This window comes from Anastrepha ludens, chromosome 3, assembly GCF_028408465.1.
Source record: "Anastrepha ludens isolate Willacy chromosome 3, idAnaLude1.1, whole genome shotgun sequence".
In the NCBI taxonomy this organism is placed as follows: domain Eukaryota; kingdom Metazoa; phylum Arthropoda; class Insecta; order Diptera; family Tephritidae; genus Anastrepha; species Anastrepha ludens.
The window spans coordinates 124,016,143-124,039,069 of NC_071499.1; the positions used below are offsets into that span (position 1 = coordinate 124,016,143).

The 22,927-nt window shown below is 36.1% G+C and overlaps 1 protein-coding gene across 4 annotated transcripts in view; it reads left to right on the top strand.

Annotated features, from left to right (window-relative positions):
• LOC128858998 (optomotor-blind protein) overlaps nt 1-20,623 on the top strand; it is a 72,593-nt gene extending 51,970 nt beyond the window's left edge. For 2 of the 4 annotated variants that reach the window (XM_054095647.1, XM_054095646.1), the window contains exons 4-5: nt 16,425-16,681; nt 16,956-20,623. In XM_054095647.1, the coding sequence (XP_053951622.1) occupies nt 16,425-16,681; nt 16,956-17,872 (1,174 nt within the window). In that variant the 3' untranslated portion in view covers nt 17,873-20,623. The remainder of the gene's footprint in view (nt 1-16,424; nt 16,682-16,955) is intronic. The other 2 variants (XM_054095649.1, XM_054095648.1) reach the window with 2 other exon arrangements.
• The last annotated feature ends 2,304 nt before the right edge of the window (nt 20,624-22,927 follow it).

Consider the following 22,927-nt stretch of genomic DNA (forward strand, 5'->3'; position numbering starts at 1 on the left):
TTTGGGAAAGAAAATATTTCCAATTCTTTTTTTATTGTCAAAAGGCATTCAAATACTGGCAAGCGTGTGCCACCCTAATTTAAAGCTAAAAATAATATAAATTATTCTGAACAAACACGCAAAATAGTAAATTGCTGAGAAAAAGTCTCGCATATTTTTGAAAGTTTAATTTTTTTTTAAACTCAGACTTTTTAAAATTACTTTTACTTTTTACAATGAAGCAGCCTAATAATTTTTCTTTTATTTAAAAGTATTTTCTAAAACAAAATCATTAACAATTTTCCTTCTCTGACCAACTGCTCAGCACACACGCACACCCACCCACACACAAATACTGTTTTCCAACGCTAGAATTTAAACACCTCTCGCTAGCACTCATTTGCTCGCTGGCGCGAAATGACAACCCAAATCCGCTTGTAAAACGCAGCTCAGACGCGCCTACAAGCACAGGCATGCATATGCACATAACAACAACAAACGGCTCAACAAAGCTTACAGAATAACAATACACACATACATACGTACTTCGCAATTCTTCATGTGTGTATGTAAATGTAAATATGTATTTCCATGTGTGCGTTTTTAAGCTTGTCTGCATGCATGTTGCACGTGCTGCATGTAGCTAATAAGTATGCTTTGCAAAGCCAACAAAACTAACTAATACAAAAAGCTGAAAAAAAGAAAATATCTATATATGAACAACAAAAACATGCAACTCGAGAGCGAGCTTATCAACGACGGTGACAGTGGCGAGCATCGAGCGCCGAGCGTCGAAGAGCGAAAGAGGTGGCTAAGCATTTGGCACGGCATTGACCGTTGCGCACTCGAGTGCTTGTTATTATTACCATATAACTTTGCCACAGCTGGCTATATTTCATAAATTTCCATAACATTGTAGCATACTTTAGGGATTAAAAGCTCATATGTATTATACACTATGACCTCAAGCGTTTATTTAAATATTTGTGATGCTGTTTTGTGCAGCGCCGAAGTACTGCAAGCGTGGCGGGCAACAACAAAAATATTTGTTGAATTTACAATAAGTAATAAATGTTTATTTATGTGCATACGCACACACACATACACACGTACACACATGCCTTTATTTACTTCAAATATTTTGCCTTCGAAACCCCGTTTTGCAACACAAGCAAATTTTCCTGTGTCAAGAATTTAAATATTTCCTACCACAAATGGACCATCAAATTATTTGTAGCACGCGCACACGCACACGCACACATACATATATAGAGTGTAGAAGTGATTGAAAAATTGGCGTAAAGCATGCAAATCATTGCGTGGGCGTGCTTTTAATCGCACCAACGCCTGCAGGTATGCAAAGCTTATAAGCGAATCGAATGTTGATTAGAGTTGACTACTTCGAAGCGATAAGTGGGCAATTGAGTGTGTGTTTCTATTAATGAAACTAAGGGAAAAAACACGACAAAAATTTAATTTAAAAAATTCCAATTTAGTTAAATTTCTTTGTGTCCAAAATATTTTTCACGCCTGACAAAGCTTAACCATGAAGTGTTAATGCGCTCATTAATCTGAATCCACAGGTCCTCGAAAGAAGTATTTGTTTTGTTTCAACTTAGAATGCGATTGTTTTCCTTTGGAAAAGTTACTATATCTGGCGCACTCGAAGTAAAGGCCTGAAAGCGGCTTGTTGACCCTTCGGTGGACCTTATAAAGGATCATAGAGTGACGATGAGGCCAATCAGCAAATAGGCGACTCAAACGATGGTCATCTGGCTTGAATTCGAAAGCCAATATCCTTATTTAAAATGTTCCACCTAGTCGAAGAAAAAAGAGCGACAAGTTGAGAACGATGCCATTTCGACATTTCAATGTCGTTCAATGAAAATCACGAACAGAATTTTTTTTTTTCGAAGTAAATTTTCTCACTTTTGAAGGGCTGTTTTGGCGTTTAATGATTCATGATGACTTTTCAAATCGTACTGAACAGAAAGAAAAGTTTGCCATTCTAAGCTGTCAAAGTTATTGAGGTAGTTCTTATGCGGCTAGAAAAACACCCGATATATGTTTGCACTTAATTTTTTTTTTTTTAAATACATACATACAAAGTACATATATACATATTATTTGCGTTCTTAGTTTTTTTACAAAATTTTTTATTCGAACTTTTTTAAAAAATTTTTTTTATTTTTAGAAAAATTTGCCGCCTTTTTTGCTGAGATCGCCTACTTTCGATACACTTGTAGTTCCTTGAAATATGATTTTTTTTATATTCGAAATATTTTATTTATCATATTACAAGGTCCCATACTTGAAGTGTAACCAATTAAAAAGGCCATACATTTAGTTTGGAAAATTGTTTTTATTCAATTCAAAGTAAAAAATGTGTGAAAATAATACAAAATTTAGAATCAATTTACTTTTGCTCGATATGACCACCTTCTGCTTTAACTATGTCCTTGAGACGGTCCAGAAACGAATCGCAAGCTGGCCGAATGTGACTTGCAGGTATTTTGGCCCACTCGCTGACAATGTCTTTTCTAAGTGCCTCGAGACTGTTGAATCTTTTAGTTCGGAGCTTGCGCTCTAAAATAGCATAAAAAGAATAATCTGTTGGAATTTTTTTTCAATGTTCGAACATTGTTCATTCGCAAAATATTTTCTGAACAAATTCAAATCTTTTTGTTTTTATATTTTACTTAAGGAAGTTTTCCCCTTTTTTAATAATATAATATACATTTCTATAAAATCATATATTCTTTATATTTTATTTTTCATATTCAAAACCTTTTCCCCCATTTTCGAAATTTTTTTTCCCCATTTTCGAAAAAAAAATTTATTCACAAAATATTTTCTAAGAAAATTCTGCTTTTGTTGAAGCTACTTTTTATTTTGATATTTCACTTATTGAAGTTTACGCCTTTTTTCTATACATTTCCCGCTTACGATGTAGCTAAAGTCCCTTAAAATTTTAATTTTTGTTTTAAAATTTTGAAGAAAATATAATCATGGTTATTGGAATTTGGTTGGTTCTCTTTAAATATCTAGTTTTTATGTTCCAAATATTTTATTTTTTATATTAAATTTTTTTCCATTTTCGAATTTTTTTTCCATTTTCAAAAATTTTTTTCATTCGCAAAATATTTTCTAAGAAAATTCACTTTCCGTTGCAAATACTTTTTTTTTGATATTCTACTTATTGAACTTTTCCTCTTTTTCTATACATTTCTCGCTTATGGTGTCCCTTACAATATCAATTTTTGTTTTAAAATTTGTAAGAAAACTCAAAATTAGTAAGTATACATTTTTTTATATTCCCAATATTTTCTTTTTAATATTCACACATTTTTTCCATTTTCGAAATTTTTTTTTCCATTTTCGGAAAAAACTTTCATTCGCAAAATATTTCCTGAGAAAATTTCTCTTTTTTGCAAATATTTTTTGTTTTGATATTCAACTTGTAGACGTTTTCCCCATTTTCAACCCATTTCCCGCTTATGATACATCCAAATTTTTTGTTTTATATTTTTAAGAATTCAACGAATTTTTTTTATTTTATTTTTTTTGCAGAACTTTTTATTCATAAATTTTTTTACCATTTTCAAAATATTTTTTCGGAAGATTTAACTTTCATTCCTAAAAAATTTCATTTGTTGAAAATTTAACTTTCGTTGCCTACATTTTTTCGTTTTTTTTTCTTGCTTTCATTATTCATGCCCGCTCTCATTTTTTTCGTTTTCATCTTCCGCTCAATCGAATAAGTACTGAAAAATTAATTCACGACACGTTAGTGCAATTTTCACACAACACACACTGCCCAAACACACATGTAACTAATTCTTCAATTATCCTTTAGCTTGTGTGCCTCAAATTACGTGCCTTAGAAAAATAATCAACCGAAAAACAGCACCCAGTAATGATATCAAAAACAGCGTAATAAGCCAATTTTATATTAGCCACAACAGTTTTTTTTTGTTTTTGCGCACATTTTGCCTGCCTTTACTTCGCTTCCTATTAGGCTGCATCTCAAAAAAAGGCGTTGCATGCCACACTTCACACGACACGGCTTTTGTTGCTGCGGCCTCAATTGCTAACTTGCCGCTTCACTTTGTTTCAATTTATTTATACAAACACTTTCTGCTGCCGCCGCGGCTGCTGTTCACACACATCAAAGGCATTGTAATTTTATTTGGTGCAATTTTCTTGCCTTGCCTAGCTTAGCTTTATTGAGCGCATAGCGCTTTTCGTTAGCCTTAACGCAATTTTATTTTTTTAAATTTGGCACGTTAGCGAAATTTTGTGCGATAATTTGAGAGTAAACGTCACTCATGTTCGTCAAAAAAAAAGATAAAAAAAAATAAAAAAAAATATATAAAATTAAGAAGGCATTAGAAAAATGTATCGCTTGGCATACTTTTCGGCGTTTCATCGTTCTTCGGCTTAGCAATGTTAATAGGCACAGCGTATAACTAAGTGCGTCAGCTTAGGAAGTTCTACTGATTGCGTATGTGTATGTGTACCTTTTATGTTTGCTAAACGCATTGTAGTTTATGGGGAGGATATTTGGATGCGTGGGTGTGCGGAACAAAAATGTGTCAGCGTTGACTTAGGTCAGGTTGTTGTGGCTGCCAAATTGGACAAAATATATGGTCAGCCCTATATTTAGCTTTTAAAGGGAGGAAAGGAATTTTCGGCCCCCGCCGTCTAACTGCCGCAGTCAGTACACCAATTTAATTGCAATGATAAATATTTTCTGGAGCGAATTAGCTTGCTGTAGCTTCCCCACTTGTAATGATAGCTTTCCCAGTCTATAGTGGAAAAAGTCTTAGGTAACCGGGGGAGTGGGCTTTTGTATCGCTCTTCAAGGTCTTAATCCCTTTATTCCAGACTCCAAGTTCAAATCGACCACGTTCATTGCTTGATAACTCGATTTTGGTCGAATTTAACAAAGTGCGCCATTCGTTCCTTTCTCGAGCTAACCGTCGCCAATTGCTTCTCCACTTGATCTTTCCAACACACAAGAGACCTTCCCCTACTACCACCAGCTAGTACCGCATCGAATACTTTCAGAGCCGACGCGTTTTTATCCATTCGGTGGACACGACCCAGCCACCGTAGCTATTGGATGCACTATGTCTATGTCGTCGTCCATCGCCCACGATACTCGCCATCGCCAACGTGCAAAGGTTCAAAAATCCTCCGCAGAACCTTTCACTCAAGAATCTTGCTATGAAAAATCTTTCTATCAAACAGCTGCTTTTAAAAAGAGATCACTTGGTCTCCACAGAAGGTCATTGAGATATCTACCACAAGGTTAACTATCCAAATACTTTTACAATGGGGAAGAGTGACATCTTTGCACTTTTGGTGCTAACTTAGTTGAGTGGTTTTGACGAAATCCTTGCAGATAAACTCATTTAGGTTTAATCATAAAAGCAACAATCGCAATGAGAAAACACAGGCATTCCTCATATCAGCAATTCCCTTACCCACTCGGTTGCTATTAGCCTAGTGTTTTTTTTTTACAATAAAAAATGTCAGAAATATCATTAAATACACCATCGCAACATTGGAACGCGGGGCATGCTCTCACCTTCTGGGGACCGCTTTAAATATTTCATCAAGGTGGAGCCGTGTTTATGTCTATTGACAGTACCACGTACCTGCATCCAAGACCCTTTCTTGTGAACATATGGAGATTTTACGCCAGCGATAGCATCCACTTCTCTCACTGGTTTTATGAGTGGTTCTGCAGTAAATGAAACATCGGAAAATTTGCGATAGCGCAGTATTTATGAACTATCGCCTAATCTTCTGTCTGATGTTATTCTAAGTGACTGACTCAAATGTCTGATTTTGTCGTTGTCCTGTCCAGAAACATTTCATCTCCATGTCATACTTGTAACTGTAGCTGTTGCTGCTGGGCCGTGCGCTGTCACTCAATGAATTGAAATCGTAGCATTATTTTACCATTTTCCAGGAAACGCTCGATCCGCCTCCCACTTCGCACTGGATGAGCACATGTACCGTATGAGGTTGATAGGACAAGATGAGCGTCCCAAAACTCTTTGGTTACTATAAGCCTTTGTGGAAATAAAGCGCCAATTCGTAAGATCTTCAAAGTCGCAGCTTTGAATCAGTCATCGCTATAGAACTTCACTGCTTCTTGGTTTCTAAATTTTAAGTAGATAGTCAAGAGAAGACAGCTAGGCAACAGATGTAGCCCTAAAAGCAATGTCACTCTTCACCAAAAAGGCATTAGAACTGTTGGCCATAACTATAACGAGAACTGGTTGGTGTGGCCATCTACATTATCCGCGTACCCATAAAAGCACTGCCACTCAACAACTGGCGCGACCAAAGAATTAAGGGTCATAACTATTGATGCGGCACAAATTTTCCTTCTCTCATCTTCTATATATCTTTAACCAAGGCTGAGAACTTCACTCAACTGATAATCGTAATCCATTTTCATTTCGAGGCTTTTCTTGCCATTATGTAAACTTTTTTCTTCTCAAGTTATTTACAATTTGCATAAAATTGTTTGCTCTCACCTCCTTTCATTTACTTTTAACGCCTCTGCTCTGGCTTACAGCTCACTTTTGTGCATTTAATAAAATACATAGCAAACTTTTAGCTTACGCCCGCTTTTGCTCTGCGGTCTGCCCAACTAATTTAATATTAAATCAATTTAAAGCCCATCAGTTACCTACCAACCACCCACCATCCGAAATTCGCGCTGCTTGTGCCTTTAACGCCAACGCCACTCGTGCATCCACCGAGCCATTTGATAGTTGGTACGTACTCGTACATCCTGTACGTGCGACCCATATTAACCTCAACATGTCTGTTAGTTGTGTGGCATTACGTTTTTATTTTCTATTTTCTATTTTCAACATTATTTATTTGTTATGCAGACATGTGATTACCACACATTATCCAGTAGCTGTGCTATAATTTACGAATTATCCAATGCGAAACAGAAAAAAAAATCTAAAAAAATTGCCCTCTTCCTGCCTTCACGGGTCCTTGTCTATTTATTAGACATATTCATTGTGGTTTTCAAAGCAAGCGTTCGATGTGGGCGGCTTCTTTACACTTTTTATTATGTGTTACTTTTAGAGCGCGCGAGGAGGAGGGATGGTGAAGGCGAAGTTACGGAGTGTCTTAAGCTCTTTAAGCTAATAACGGCTGGCAATCATTACTTGCGCGGGTTTCGTTGTGTTAGCGTGCGTTTTGCTGCAAGCGGTCTGAAAAGATTATGCACATCGCGGGCAGCTTGCAATATTGAGCTTAAATTGTGCAAATTTTTCAAAGTACAACAAAGTCGATGAAGGAATAAAAGCAGTATTGAATTTTCGTAGTCAAGCAATTGAATTGAATTGAAAATATTTTCAATTCCGGTCCATTAAAAATCTTCAAGAACATTCAAGGGTAGAAAGAGCATTTTTCACATGCCAGTATTTCAGACTTGAATTAATGGATCAACAAACTAGAACAGCGTTGGACGAAGTGTATGAGTCTAAAAAGAGGTTATGTTGAACAATTAAGTAGGTTTTATTTTTGAACAAACTTTTCAACCGAACCTTACATTAAGATGCCTCACCAAAAAAGGTGCGGCTTTTTTACTGGAATTATAGAATTTATTTTATTGAAGACTTCCACCAAATATTTCAGAGAAATATAAAGATTTACGTGAGCTGAACGGATTTGAAAATACCTCCAAACATCGATTTTTTATAAATAAAATTAGCTTTAAAAATCGTTTTTTTTTATATAAAATAGTAATTTTAAAAAATATTTTTTTCACAATATTTCAGAAAAATATTAAAATTTACATAAGCTGTACTGATTTGAAAACACGTCCAAAAATTAATTTTTTATAAATAAAATTAGCTATAAAAATTGTTTTATTATATAATAGAAACAAGTAATTTTAAAAAATATTTTTTCCAAAATATTTCAGAAGAATATTAAAATTTACATGAGCTTAACTGATTTGAAAACATCTCTAAAAATCAATTTTTTATAAATAAAATAAGTTTAAGAATCGTTTTTTTTATACAAAAAAGTAATTTTAAGAAATATTTTTTTCACAATATTTCAGAAAAATATTAAAATTTACATGAGCTGAACTGATTAGAAAACACCTCCAAAAATCGATCTTTTATAAATAAAATTAGCTTTGAAACTATATTAGTTTTTTTACATAAAAACGTAATTTTAAAAAATATTTTTTTCACAATATTTCAGAAAAATATTAAAATTTACACAAGCTGAACTGATTTGAAAACACCTAAAATCGATTTTTTATAAATAAAATTAGTTTTTTAAAAGAAATTTTAATGTTTATATTTCATAGTTTTTCTAACATATTAAGATTTACGAGACCTGAACCGATTTGAAAATACCTCTAAAAAAAACTAGTTTTCAAAAATAATTTGTTTAACAATTTACTTCACATGAGTCCTTTAAGTTTAAAAGGCCTACATCCATACATAGAAATGTTTAAAAAATTTATCAACGGAATCAAATAACGAGAGTTTTGGATGTGCTTTCAAATGGACCCGCCTCACGTAATTCTTAATATTATATTTATGTTTCCTATTTTTGGCGAAAGTCGATTTTTTTATAATCTAGAGAGTGCACCCTAATGTACATATAGGCTGTCATAGATTTATATTAACTTAACGAAGCCTGCATCGTAAGAAACATTTTGAAGTTCTCTTAAAAAACTAGCCTGATGTACTACAGAGAAATGAATAACGTAGCTCTCCAACAACTCGGCTCCAGTATCGCATGTTCGTCGTTTTCCTGTGTTCTGTAAAAAGAAGGTTTCCTTTTCTCGCCGAATGTTATTATTCCTTTCTTTTTGATAGCAAAAACTTAATGCAAATATTTAAGCACATGTGTCTGTCTGAAAAATTCACACACCAACTCAAAGATCTACCCTTTTTTGTGTCACTTTTAAATTACGATTTTCCTGTTTTCCTTGCTTTTGTTTACCCGCCACACCCTTTTATTTACCATAATTATTCACTGCGCTTGCAACATTTCATTTACTGCTGCCTTCTTTTTTTTTTTTGGGAGTTTGCGAAAAACGTTTTGTCGCCCAGCATGCCACAGCATTTGCGCCAAAACTTTATTGTTTTTTTGTGTTTTTGTGCAAGTCAGCATATTTTCATGCTGCCAAATATTTTTTGTTTCTGCTATTTCCACCACACTCTCCCTCCCTCCGCTCACCCCAACCCAAGCCTTTTGTTGCTTTCAATCATGCCGCCGTTTAACACAGCAGCGTAATGTCCTGCGGGCGTTGGCTGAAATGCATTTTTATCGCACAGTGGCTTTTCATTTGTCCGCAATCAGCTGCTGCCACTGATTTTTTCCTTGCGCTTTTCCTTATGCGACTTTATAGTTGACTTTCTTTGTATTTTTCTGGCTGTGCTGCCGCATTTGTCGTCTGACAGTCGCACACATGCACCGTTACACCGGTGGTGTAGTTGTAAGTGGCATTTTGCAGTTTTCCATGTGGCGAGCGGAAATTTTAAACGTCACCAATTAGCGTATCCTTAATTGAGTTGAAGGCGCCTCTTTGTTTCCAAGCCGAGGTTTTTCATTACTGCTCTTCTTTTTAATTCACTTTTTATGCTTTTATTTTAATTTTTGTTAAATAATGGCACTCATTTTTATAGCATATCTTTCCTTTTACAAAATAATTCACTTTGCTCCTTTGCTGTCACTTCTCATTTGGTTGAAATCACTTTCCTGCAATGAGATTGTTTCGTTTGTTTTTAATACTTGGAATTTTAATAGGGGACATCCTTTCTGGTAACATCTGCCACTCTGGAATCTCTCTCGACCAACGGAAACACACATTTTTGCACACTAAGCATGCATATTTTTTCGATGCTTAAGGTACCGGATTTGGTATTTCTTTATTACAATGGCGAGATTAGTCACGTGATCTAGATAATCATAATTTTGCAGCATCTTAATTACAAAAATTGGTTCAATATCGGTTGAGAAGCCTCCACCAATTAATAAATAGTAAATAATATATATGTAAATGGGGTTATAAACAGAAGTAAATTTTTCTGTATTTAAAGAGAAAATTATTTCGTTCCTAAGAAAAGAAAACACAATAATTAGATTTATGTGCATTTAATAATACTTTAGCGCGCACATATCAAATAATTTAAAATATGTCGAAAAAAGATCGCTCCAAAAAACCTGAGGAATTGAACTGAATAATTTTACATATTTTTTTATTTTTTATATATTTTTTTATGAAGTGGAGTAAGCAGAAAGTAGCATATTTTCATATATATGTTATTCTCTATTTACATTTTTTATATTCAAATTCATTTAAGAAACCAAGCAGGTCAGTTCAAGTTTTTACAACAAAGCCTTTCATATTAAAAATTTAACAAAAACGTTAAGCATTCCACATTTGCAAAAAAGTTAAAGACAATTTTCCCCCTCCATTTGATATGCTTCGTAAAAAATTACAAATCTCGAAATTTTCGGGACTAAAAATGTATACTCATGTATTTTTCTGTCACTCCTGCTGGCGGTATGTGGTCACATTCTTGTAGTTGCTGTTTCACAGGGTTCTGTGTTTCGTAGGGCTTTGAAGTAGGTAGCTGATTGGGCTATCGCGCCCGATCCTGGTGAGAGGACTGCACTCGCTTGCGGGGCTTTAACTACATTAAATAAGTAACTGGACAATATTTGTGCCCGACTCATGTTCTCAGGATCATCATAAGCAGCGACAAAAAAACTGTTTTTTTTTTTCATCGAAGGCTTCACCTCCTCAGTGTGGAACTTTAACCCGAACTCAATCTCCTCCGTATTTCGTCGGGAGACGACTGTGGTCCACTTTACTTGCCTGTGTTACTTAGCTTTGCCTGTGTTGCTTGACTACTATGACTTGAACTTTTCGGAAAGGCCGACTAACAGTAATAAGCGATCAAAAGGAATACGTCAGTTCATCAAGCGGACAGCGATGCCTTGCTGCTTCTGAATGCTTACAAATTAGGACCTGCATCGTCACACACATTCTAGCAGCACTAAGGGCATATTTTCTTATAGTCTAATCATACATCTTGAGGGCGAGTCACAATTACCTTGAATAATGAAATATACAAGGTGGCGCAAAATTAATCATACATTTTTTAATAATTTTTTTTAAAGATTTTGAATGACTTTTTTACTAGTAAAAAAATGATTTTCAGTGATGAAAATCCATCATTTAGACCTTAGCGCGCTTCATTGCTTATCTGTTTGTATGCTGGCGCTGTCCAGTCCATAAATGTCAAATATGATTGAAGTACAACACCATTTGCAAACATTATAAGTCTTCCGATAAGATGATTAATTGTGTGCCACCTTGTATTTCATACAAAAACTACCAAGAAACGATTACTTGCATAAAAAGTTCGCTCAAGGGGGTTCCACACTTCATAAAACAAATCAAGTGGTAAATAAAGAATAAATGAAGCGCATTAGCTGGTCGCTATGTGGCGTTTGAGAGACCCAATTTATCGATTTGTGGAAAAAACTCACCAAAATGCGCTATCCTCCATACCAGGATATTATGATGCTTACTGTGCAGACGACTACTTTTACTTTTTTTACTTTACTTTACTTTTACTTTTGGTACTTTTGAGGCAAACTAAATTTAGCTATTTTTTGAAGGATTGTATTTTTAAGGGATTTTCATTTCACACGAAAACATGATGCGATTTCATAATAAAAGGTGATCAGATTAGAGGTACTTTTTTCAATAGGTTTTTTTTGACGATCACGCGTGACTACTGTCATACGAAATACGTAATTTTTTCAGTAATTACTGACATTTCATCATAGAAAGACTTACGCCTTAACAACGTTCACAAATTGTATTACGCGACTCGAGACCCTGTGGAAAGTGTTCATCGCAGCTTAATGGTTACGTCAATAATTAAAATTGCCGTATTTGGGCGGAAGAGCAACCTGAAGCCATTCAAAAACAGCCATTGTATCCATGGAAAGCCACCGTTTGTTGCAGCCTATGGGCTGGAGGAATCATCGACCCATATTTCTTCAAGAACGAGACTGGCACCAATATAACAGAGAATGACTAATGCAATCGCGCCATGATAAACGACTTTCTGGTGCCGAAAATTGAAGCACGTAATCTCCACAGCATCTGATTCTCCCCAGATCGCGCTACTTGCCACACAGCCCATTAGGCAATGGATTTACTGCGTCGTTGTTATGTCTCGTCTCGGCCCAATGAAGCGGCCACCCAGATGGTGTGATATCATACCTTCGGACTTTTATTTGTGGCGGTATGTGAAGTTTAAATGATTTGTGGATAAATCAGCTTCGATTGAGGCATTGGCAGCCAACATTACTACAGTTATTCACGCAGTTATTCATTAAGATACTGGCCGAAGTCCTCCAGCGAGTCTTTCAAAACTGGTGTTTACGGATGCCGAATTACGGCGATAGGGCTTATCTTTGAAACATAAATGTCATGAATGGTTCTACGCAAAAATAATAAAGATTGCCCAATCAATTTGAATTTTCGTTGTTTTATTTCAATTTAAAATACGATACCTCTAAATTGATCACCCTTTACTTAATTAGGTTGGTGTTAATTTTTTTTCTTTTTTTATTGCTTTTCCACTTTTCACGTTCATACATTCCACATCATTAATAGTCCTCCTTCTGAACTATATTCTGCGCACGAGGCTCCATGTAGCAAAAAAAAGTAAAAAAAAAAATAAAATTACTACCAAAGGCATTCCTTGAATATTTTTTACTTATTGGCACATTTGCTGATATTCCGCATCAAACTTCACTTCTCTCACTCACTCTCTCTCGCTCTCTCTCAGTGAATAATTTTTACTTGTCGGCTTCTAATTATATGCCATTTAACTTCAACTTCCACTACTACTGACTCACCCTTCGCGCTTCTCTTTCAGTTGTAAACCGAGAAAAGTCCCAAAAAAAAAAAAACGAATAAACTAAATTATTTTAAATCTGAACATTTTTTTGCGCTTCCTCACCTAGCAAAAATCAAAAAAAAGACTTCGATAATTAAAATTTTAATTCCAAAATCTCAAAATTTTCTACTCCTCACCTAGCAAAAACCAAAAAAAAAAACAAAAATAATAATAAAAATAAAATTCAATAATTTTAAATCTCTGCATTATGCGCCTCTTTCTCACCTACCGCCACTGACTTTTGTTGCGTGCGTTCTTTGGTTGATTTTCAAAATCATTCTCTATTTCTGGTAAAATTTTAATTCCTATTCTCTCCACCGCTTGCTGCTCTTAACTCAACTCTAACCGCAAGCCACAGTAATTATTGCAGGCATTTTTCGCGCAATTATTTGTCACCCGTCGCTTGGCTGATAGGCATCTCAGATTCTCAAATTCTTTGCCTAATGACTCTTTTGGAAAAAAAACCACATATAACGGCTTTCGGCATAGTGCGAAAGAAGGGTTACTGCCTCGTCATAGCAACCCTTTCTCCAACTCCTGCAGCAGCTCCGCGCAGCCTCGCTCACTAAATACTCTATCGTCATCAATATCAAACTCATTATCACTAATAACATCATCACCATTAATCCTGCCCGCCTGCCTGCCTGCCTGCTCGCTGGCCTACACTTCGAAGTGTCCTGGCTGGTGTTTCGAAACCACCCTAAAGTGCATTAACACGCTTTCCGGCCAACTAGTCGCAGCTTTCCCTTTGTCTTCCCAAAACGCACTAATAAATTTGTACGAATTTGTATACCGACTTTTTTCGTATTGCGTGCACATTTTCGTTAGCTCCTTCAAATTGCCCTTATTGTTCGCATTTGTAACGTTTATCCCGTGATTACTAATGTCTTTAATGTTTTTATTTGTGGCATCACTCACACACGCACCCAAATATTGGTTTATTTGTAACGCCTGTTATTTTGATTGTCGCGGTATGTTGCTCGCTGCCTATGCCGGCTACACTGCTCGGCACTTAATGCGCCTTATTTGTATTGTCCAACAAACCAAACAACAGCAAAGGGACTTCCCTGAAGTGCTATTGATATAATGGAAGTGAAACGAGAAACAACAACAGAAAATAACTCGAAAAAGAAATCAAAGTCGTCTATGTCAAATATATATTTGTCAAAGCCTCTAACCCTTCACCCAGTAGCTATAAAAATTTGTCATAAATGTAGCGCCAGCAGCAGCTTTCACAATAGCCAACCCTTTTTCAATGGGAATTTTTACTCAAACCATTCACCGCTCGCACTCACACCAGACAAACTATTTTGTGCTACAATCAACATTGCTCTGAAACACAAAAATCTACGCCACGCTGGTGTCAGTGACTTATAAGCTGCTGTGGTGGGAGAGCTTAAGTAGTCCACCAGTCTTTTGTATTGGCTTAGAAGATTATGTTTGAGTTCTTGTAATTCCAACTAATTACTGGAAAAAGTTGTTTGGTGAAGATTGTTGAATGCGACGTGGTTATAAAAGCATCAACTGCCGCCTAAGCTCAAAACTTAGCAGGTAAGCCACGCACTCGTATGCATGCAGAGCTTATTTAGGTGTGCCGTATTGAGCACCGGTCTAACATTTGTCCTAGAGACGGTTCCGCGTTACCAGAATTATCCAGATTTAACGGATTTATATATGGTCAAGAGCTCACTCTCTAGGTAAGAGATATGGCTGCTATGGTCTTAAGCTTTGTATGAATTTTTATTTTTTTGATATTACAGCAACAATTACCTTTAGCGCCACCTGTCGACGAATTACCTGAGTACAGCAAAATACGCCACTCGCCCAAACAAAAACTTCCAGAGTGGTCTACCCAGCGCATATAATTCCTTTGATACCCGCATTCCCGAGTATAGTAAGAAATTGTTTGAAAGCGCTCATCAGCGAGGGGAAGTTAGTAATTCCCAAACTAATTTCGTCTCTGCCACTGAGAAATACGATTTAGTTATAAAGCGAATAGAGCGCTGCCGCTACATCACTCAGTTCAAATTCCTTCAGCATCGACAAAGCCGTTAAAGCTTCAACCCTTTACACTTTTACTCCTTTCAATTTTTAAAGAGCTCGTGAAATTAGACACTTTTTGCTGCGCGATCTGAGGAAACATCGCGAGCGAAATTGCGAAATAAAAACAAAAGAGGAATTCAATAAATATATAGCTCGAAAAGGTTGTTCCGAAATTCGGGAAGATATGTTATGTCACAACTTCCTTGCCATTACAACGCTTCGATTTGTCAAGGTTCGAATCCTTTGAAGGCTCGTAAAATTTCTAAAATCCTGCCTGCCATTTCAACTTTTCGAAAAAGGAAATGAAAGCCAATTAACTTAGACAACGCTGGGATTTGTCATAGTTGAAATCCTTTGAGGGTTCGTATAATCTCTACAATCCTGCCTGTCGTTCAAATTTTTCAAAAAATTAAATAAAACGCAATTAGCTAGGCAATCCGAAGAAAAAGGTGCATTTCGGACTATACGAGTACAGCAGGTCTGAAAAATTTATATATTCTACAAACATGAAACCAAGTACATTTTAATAAATTTCTGGAAAAGACTGTACGGCATAGCTAGGATTTCAAAAATAACTTGAAATTGAACCAAATTAACGAGGCGACAGCAAGAAGGAAATGTTTTGGAGCCGTGAATTCGCAGTATTTATAAACAAACCTTACAGAAGAGATATTTCAATCGCAAACTCGTGCTGAAATTCTCTGAAAGGTCGGAAGTTTTCTAAGATTGGACTTGAGTAGAAGTGTGCTAAAACGGCGACTCACTACAATTTTATTATTTGTTAAATATTTGGTGGGGTTTCTGGGAAAGTTTGACGTTGTTCCGCAAATGAGTTGGCTTGCAGTTCTATGCCAAATCCGAATGTTAGCAGGTTTTTACAAAAACTTTTCATTCCAAATATGCACTTGAGGATTCACCACTGTCTATCGAGGGTCGGTCACTATTAGAAAAGACGTCTTTATCATTTCAGTAGGCATCCAACTCGCCGCTACACTAGAAACTAAGAACAGGAAAGTAGCCAAACTCACATGAGCTCTTGTTATGGGAAACAAGTCCGAAAGGTTGTACGCCTTTATATTTCGTTTTCGGTGGTTATTAAAGTATGAGACAGTCATCAGCTGAGACTTTTGAAAAGTCTTTCAATGGTTGTGAGATTTGTGCCATCTATCCCACAACGCAGCACGTACTGGTAAGCCGGCACTACTCATCTTTATGAGCTCTTACGACAAGTATACATTTCAGAGCAGGACCATCATGGCTGTCTTTCTTACAATAGCTAGCGCTCAAGCGGGTTCAGATTGATCAGATTGGTTAATCTTTAATTTTCTTCTTATATTTATTGCATTTTATTCTGAGCTTTTTCACCTGTACCTGGATATTCTAATTAGTATTTTGTCATTCTTCCAACTGTTGTTACAGGCAAGCCCTCATGTCGAATCGCGGGTCCGATTCGGACAAACTAAACCCAACACATGTCAGCAGCTCACGCGCCCCACTGCATTTGGGCCATACGGGGCGACCACCGCACCACTTGCATTCGCATGCGGCATTACACGACAATCAAGTGGACGATGAGGATAAACTGTTGGATGTGGTCGGACCACCGCAGAGTCCATTATTGCCTTTGAGTCATTCGTTGCAGCAGATGCATGCGCACCAGCAATCCGGTAGGTCTAAAGAAAGTTTATTTAAATAAATTTGTGGCGGTGTAAGGGGTGAGAAAAAAGCGGCACTGATTGCGGGACGCATTGCATTGAACTCACTAACAGATTTTTACTCACCCCTGTTCACACACATTCTCACATAATTTTTTGGGTTCGTAGCGCTCGAAAGCTGGACTGCATGTTACGTCCAACACTTTGCACGCTTCAGCTCATTCATTTGTTTTCTGATTTCACATTTTTTAATTTAATCTATTCCATTTTTCTAACCAATTTAAAGCCCTTGCAGCCTGGTTCAACCACTTGGCCGGTGCCGGTGATCATGCGAACGAAGAAGCTCTACGTCGTCGCCTACAATCGGACGATGTCGAACGTGATGGTAGCGATTCCAGCTGTTCGGAGAGTGTGGGCGGTAGCACGGGCGGCGCTTTCCGCCCCACTTCCTCGGGCAGTCCGAAAGAGAGTGCCGCTGGCGGTTTGAATGCTGCCGGCGCATATCCTTCACCGAATATCTCAGTGGGACCACCGATACACCCGTCGCCGCATCTGTTGCCTTACCTCTATCCACATGGTCTCTACCCGCCACCGCATCTTGGTTTGCTGCACAATCCAGCAGCTGCGGCGGCCGCCATGAACCCGGCCAGCCTCAATCCAGGCTTGCTGTTCAATGCGCAACTAGCGCTCGCCGCACAACATCCCGCCTTATTCGGACACTACTCAGGACATACGCCCGTCTCACCACTGCAGGGACTAAAGGGTCATCGCTTCTCGCCGTACAGCCTACCTGGCAGTTTAGGTTCTGCCTTCGATGCCGTCACGCCTGGTTCGAATGCGAATCGCGGTGGACCGTCAGGTGCGGGCGATGTCTCGACCCTAGGACCTGGCAGCAGCGGACCCGGTAGCAGTATAGAAAATGGACCACGCAGTCTTAGCTCCAGTCCACGACCACGTGCCTCATCAAACTCGCCACCCACGCGACCCATTTCCATGTCGCCGACGACGCCACCATCACTACTCAAGCGTCAAAATTCACCCTCAGAGCTGAAGAGTATCGAGAAAATGGTCAACGGGCTGGAAGTGCAACACAATGGAAGTGGTAGTAGCGCTGGTCTCAACATGGGCATCGGTATTGGCGCGCTGGTAAGTGGTGCCTTGGAGGAGTTGCAACGCAAGACGCCAACACAAGTGGATCAGTGACATTTGTTTGATCGGGACGAAAACGACCGTTCGTCCGTCATCGATCTCGACGATGTGTGACCGCAAGAGCAGGTTTTCCTGTTGCTTTAGTGGGTTCGTGCCGGAATCTATGTGACAATTTGCTGCGCGGTAACAATGAAGTTAAGGAGTTGGCAGTTAATATAGGCTGCGCCAAAATATGTCAATTGCTTGTGGATTGTGGAGTTCCACAACAACAACTCGAGTTAGACCACGGCTCTGCGCCAACGCACATTGTCTTGTCTTGTATATACCAATACACATACATATAGTTTAAGTAGTGTATAAAATAAACATAAATGCGAGTATATTAGGTTGAAAAAAAAACTATGTTCCACATATGAGATCCACATATAAACTTTGCATTAGTTGACATTAATTCAGTAGCAGATATGCAAGCACAAATGCGCCGGTATGAGAGATAGCGCAGTTGAAGTAAATGCCACTTTAAATTAGGTTCCACAAAATCTGAATTAAAAAAAAAAAAAACTATAGCAATGCCAAACCTTTTTTTTATTGTTTAAGTAGCTAAACCGCAGGTTTATTACTTAGTAGTAATTAATTTAGCCAAATTTCAATAAATTTATTTTTCATATATGAAATCGAGTTTTCTACATAAGCTGTTTTGTTGACTTAGCCAGCTTAACCCATATAATTACATATAATATTATTGTATGTACAACATTTTTCACTCAGCCACTGTGCCCAATGCAGTCTTAAGGCAGGTATTAATAGTTTTCACAGCGGCTTAATTCTTAGTTTTATTTTGCAATTTCTCTTAATACTTTGACATACAATCCTGTCTGTGTTTTATGCTTAGCTTTCAGTAGAATATCTTAAATGTTGTATCTAAAAATATGCAAACTTTCCTTACCTTCCACATAGCATATTTTTTATGCACTCTAAAGTTATACTCAAACATCACGTAGCTGTTAAATTTTTTATCAATCGTATCAGCCCCGCTACAATCCACTTGTGTTCCACATACGATCCACACGAATTGTGCGCTTTTTAGTTCTATTTACTCGTCACCAAACACTAACAAACTGTTTATTTCAAAATGGGTAAGTTCCACATTCAATCCACTTACGTTCCACATGAATTTTACTTTGAATTTTTGCTTTTAAATTGCTATCAAAACTCATCCTACCATTAAACAGTGCATCTAGAAATTCTGTCAGCTCTAAATAGAGTCCACAGCTTGCCTACTGTTTCTACTGTTTGTTTGCTTCAACTGGCGCATTTGTCAGCAATAACTAGCACTACATGTCGTAATAATTTTAGTAATTTCATTTTTCAATTTAAATTTAGTTAACTTCTTAAGTTCTCAAACCAAAGAGTTACTTTCATTGTAAAAAAAATATGAATTTTTCTACCAAACTTATTATTACTAAAAACCATTAGTTGTTTCTACTTATATGGTCAACCATATATTAATATTTGTATAAAAAAATAATAATTTGTTATGCTACAAAATGCGCTGTCAACAACATCTTCTCTAAACTGTTTCACACTAATACGAATCCACTGTAAAATAAGTAGGGAATCACCGTATCTTATCACTTTCTACTTAGCTTGAAATGTGAGTGGCTTGCCCCCCAGTAGCTAGTAGTAGTTTTAGGCGTGGGCGTGGCATTAAATATTCACGCTAAGAGTATTATAATTTAAAATAAGACATTGTATAGATGTACGATTTTTTGCAAATAAAATTAAAAAAAACAAAAGAATATTAGAAAGTTGCACTTTTAACAAATGCATGTGTATTATTTAGTTTAAATTGTTTTAAAAACTATTTTGTTTTTGTAACAGTTGAATATGTTCCTCACTTACTTATAATAATGTTATTATTATAATTTTTTTAGTTAAAGTATTGTACTTTCAATTAAGTTGAAAAAAAAACTTTAAAAAAATTAAGTAAAACACATTTAAAAGAAAAAGTGCAGAAAATGGAAAAAACACGTTGAAACAAAATGGGAAAGCAATATTAATTATAGTTAATTAATGCACTGAAATATTAAAAACAAAAAAACACTCATTTGATTTGTTTTTCGTTGTTCATAAATTTGGTGTGCAAGAAAAAAAAATTACAAAAAAATTAAAAAATTACAAATATTAGTGTTTTGAAGCGAAAATAATGTATACAAACATGTTAAAAAAATAACTAAGAATAGGAAGTTAAATAAATTTCAAAAACAAAAAAATATACAATATAAAACACGCACCCTGTAAAAATAAACATTTTATTATAATCGCAAGACAAAAAGTGCAAAAGTGCTGAAAATAAAATCGATAAAAATTGTATAACAAACAAATTTTTCAGCAATAGTCTAAATGTATGAAAATAACCAGCCCTATGAACAATTACACACACACATATATATATATACATATATATAAAATTGCTAGTATATATATTTATATATTCCTATAAAAATAATATAATATATATACAAAAACAAATAAAATAAATTCATTAGTGTAAAAATGCATAAAAGTCCCTCGTATCCTTTGCGTAAACTAAGACAAAGCAGGCAAACAGAAAAAACAACCAGTAAAAAAGTTTATAAATTAAAAAAATTATATAAATATTATTAATATATACTAATTTAATTGCATATAAATATATATAAAACTCACATTAATGTACATAGTTACAATTAAATTTATACATACATAAATATAAATATATAAATGCATATTGATTAGTAATAAAGACACTTCTGCATGAAGCATTAATAAATTCAAAACAAAAAAAAGGATTTATTTCATTTTTAAACCGAATGAGTGGAAAATAGGTGAGTTAACATCTAAATAATATATTAAACAGTACCTGACCATTGAATTATGACCGATGATAAAAATTACATATTTATGGCTTTGAGAGCGAATAAAAAGCAAACGGTATTAAAGCATTTAAAAAAGTTTACATATTTGTTTTTATTAAAAGCTTCTTGACATGTTTGCATTAAAAATATTTATTGGAAACTGATATTTCGTGGCTCATCCCTTTGCTGTTAAGACGGCCGCAATTCGTTGAGGCATACAGGCTAAGCACTGTGTTATCTTCATCTTAAGATTTTGATCATTATACTACACATCCTCGATGTATTCCTTAAGGGGTAACACCACTGTAGAAATTTCAAAAAAAATTTTTTTTTTTTATAAGCTTAAAAAATTCTTTGAACCTTTTAAAATGCAGAACAAAAAGTTTTATACGTTACCGAAGTTTATTTCATAAATATTTTAAGCTTTTAACCAAGCGTTAGTGACTGCTACCTAACGACTTCTCCAAATTTCCAAACTTTAAACGCGTTTTTCTCAAAACACGTTTTCTGAAATTGGCACGCAGCATAACTCAAACAATTTTAAATATTTTTAATCAGGTTTTTCATTACGTCTGTATAATAACCTTCTTAAGAGAAGAGCGTAGGGGATTTTCGATAGATTAATTTAAACGATTGTTATAATTATTTAAGTGCCGTTTTTTTAGTCCAAAATAGAGTTTTTTTCCTTCAAATGCTTGCTAATTCCACAAAAATAAATATTTTTTAAATCCCCTACGTGTTTCTCTAGCTATTCTTATCTAGATTAAGAAAAAAAATGTTTCTTTGTTCCAGGTTAAAATTTGCACCCTCTGTGCTGCGTGCCGCGGAGCTCCTTAAAGAGAAACCACATTACAAAAATATCTCCAATGCCGCCATTTTGTAAAGATTTTCCATCAAACTTTGTAGTTTTGTATTTTAGTATATAAGTAATAACATCCCAAATCAGAGTGATTGTTTTCCCTTTCCTTCTATACAAAAAAATTCTTTAAAAATCGTGTTTATTTTACGCGTGTACAGTGGTGTTACCCCTTAAGCTGTTGTTATTGTGCTATTATTCCGCTGGTATACTGTCGATTTGAGGTATGCCCAACAATTTTCGATGGAGTTAAGGTCCGGTGAATTGCCAGGCCCTGGCAAAACCAATATTTCCATTGAATTCAGATAATTCATGCTCATGCTGGATGTGTGACATGAAACTCCACCTTGCATAAAGGTGTATTCGTCTCTCGGACACTTCAGGGTTTCTAAATATAGCAGCAAAACGTTTTCCAGCACGTCCACTTACTGGACAGAGCGCATTGTTCCCTCAACAAAATGTAGCGGACCTGGTCCCTTTGAGGCTATACAGCTCCAAACCATAATACTGGGGGTATTTGACCCTTGGAAGCACACAATCTTCAGAATATCGTTCTCCGGCTCTTCTGCGAACAGAATTTGCTGTTTTTGTGACCGCTTCCAATCGGCATTCATCGCTGAAGGTGATCTGTAAGAAGAAAAACAAAACCACAAAAAAGTGGGAATACTCACATCTTCTTACTGCTATTTGACAAAGGAAAAAAATGTTTTTTTTAACTTAGTTTTTTCCAATATTCCGCGTCGAAGTCGATTTCGCATACACGGTGTCAGTTTTGGCTTTTGGCCGAGATATTTACTCAGATTCCTGAACCTCTCTTAAAATCATCGAACTTGAAGCATTTCTGTTCCATAGAACTGTTTGGACGATTTTGCGATCCTCCCTGGTTAAGGTGATGCGGTCTCGGCGATAATTTTGGCGATTGTTTGAAGTTACGGCTAAAATGTTGTTGGTATTTTTCCAGTTTCTGGCAACATTTACCACAGACGCCTTGGATATTCCAACGGTTCGTGCTATGTCTGCATACCTCAGGTTCTTTCTTGGCTACTGCAATTTGTTGCTTTTGTTCTGATGTCAAATCCGACTTTCGGCCCAATTTAAAAAAAAAACTGGTTAAATTGAAAAAAGTATAATCCACGTGGCAAATTCAAATAACAGTTTTTATTTTTCAAACGACTCTCGTTAAAGTGCCTAGACAGTGGCCTGCTAGTCTCTACACTTTACCACAATTCGAATACTTTAAGTGGCAGGGTTTTCCAAGAAAATCTTCAATTTCGGCTTGCGTTCCACATACAATAATCATGAACTTTTCAAGCCACCTTGGGAAATAAAATATCATCCGCGGACCAAAACCAGGCA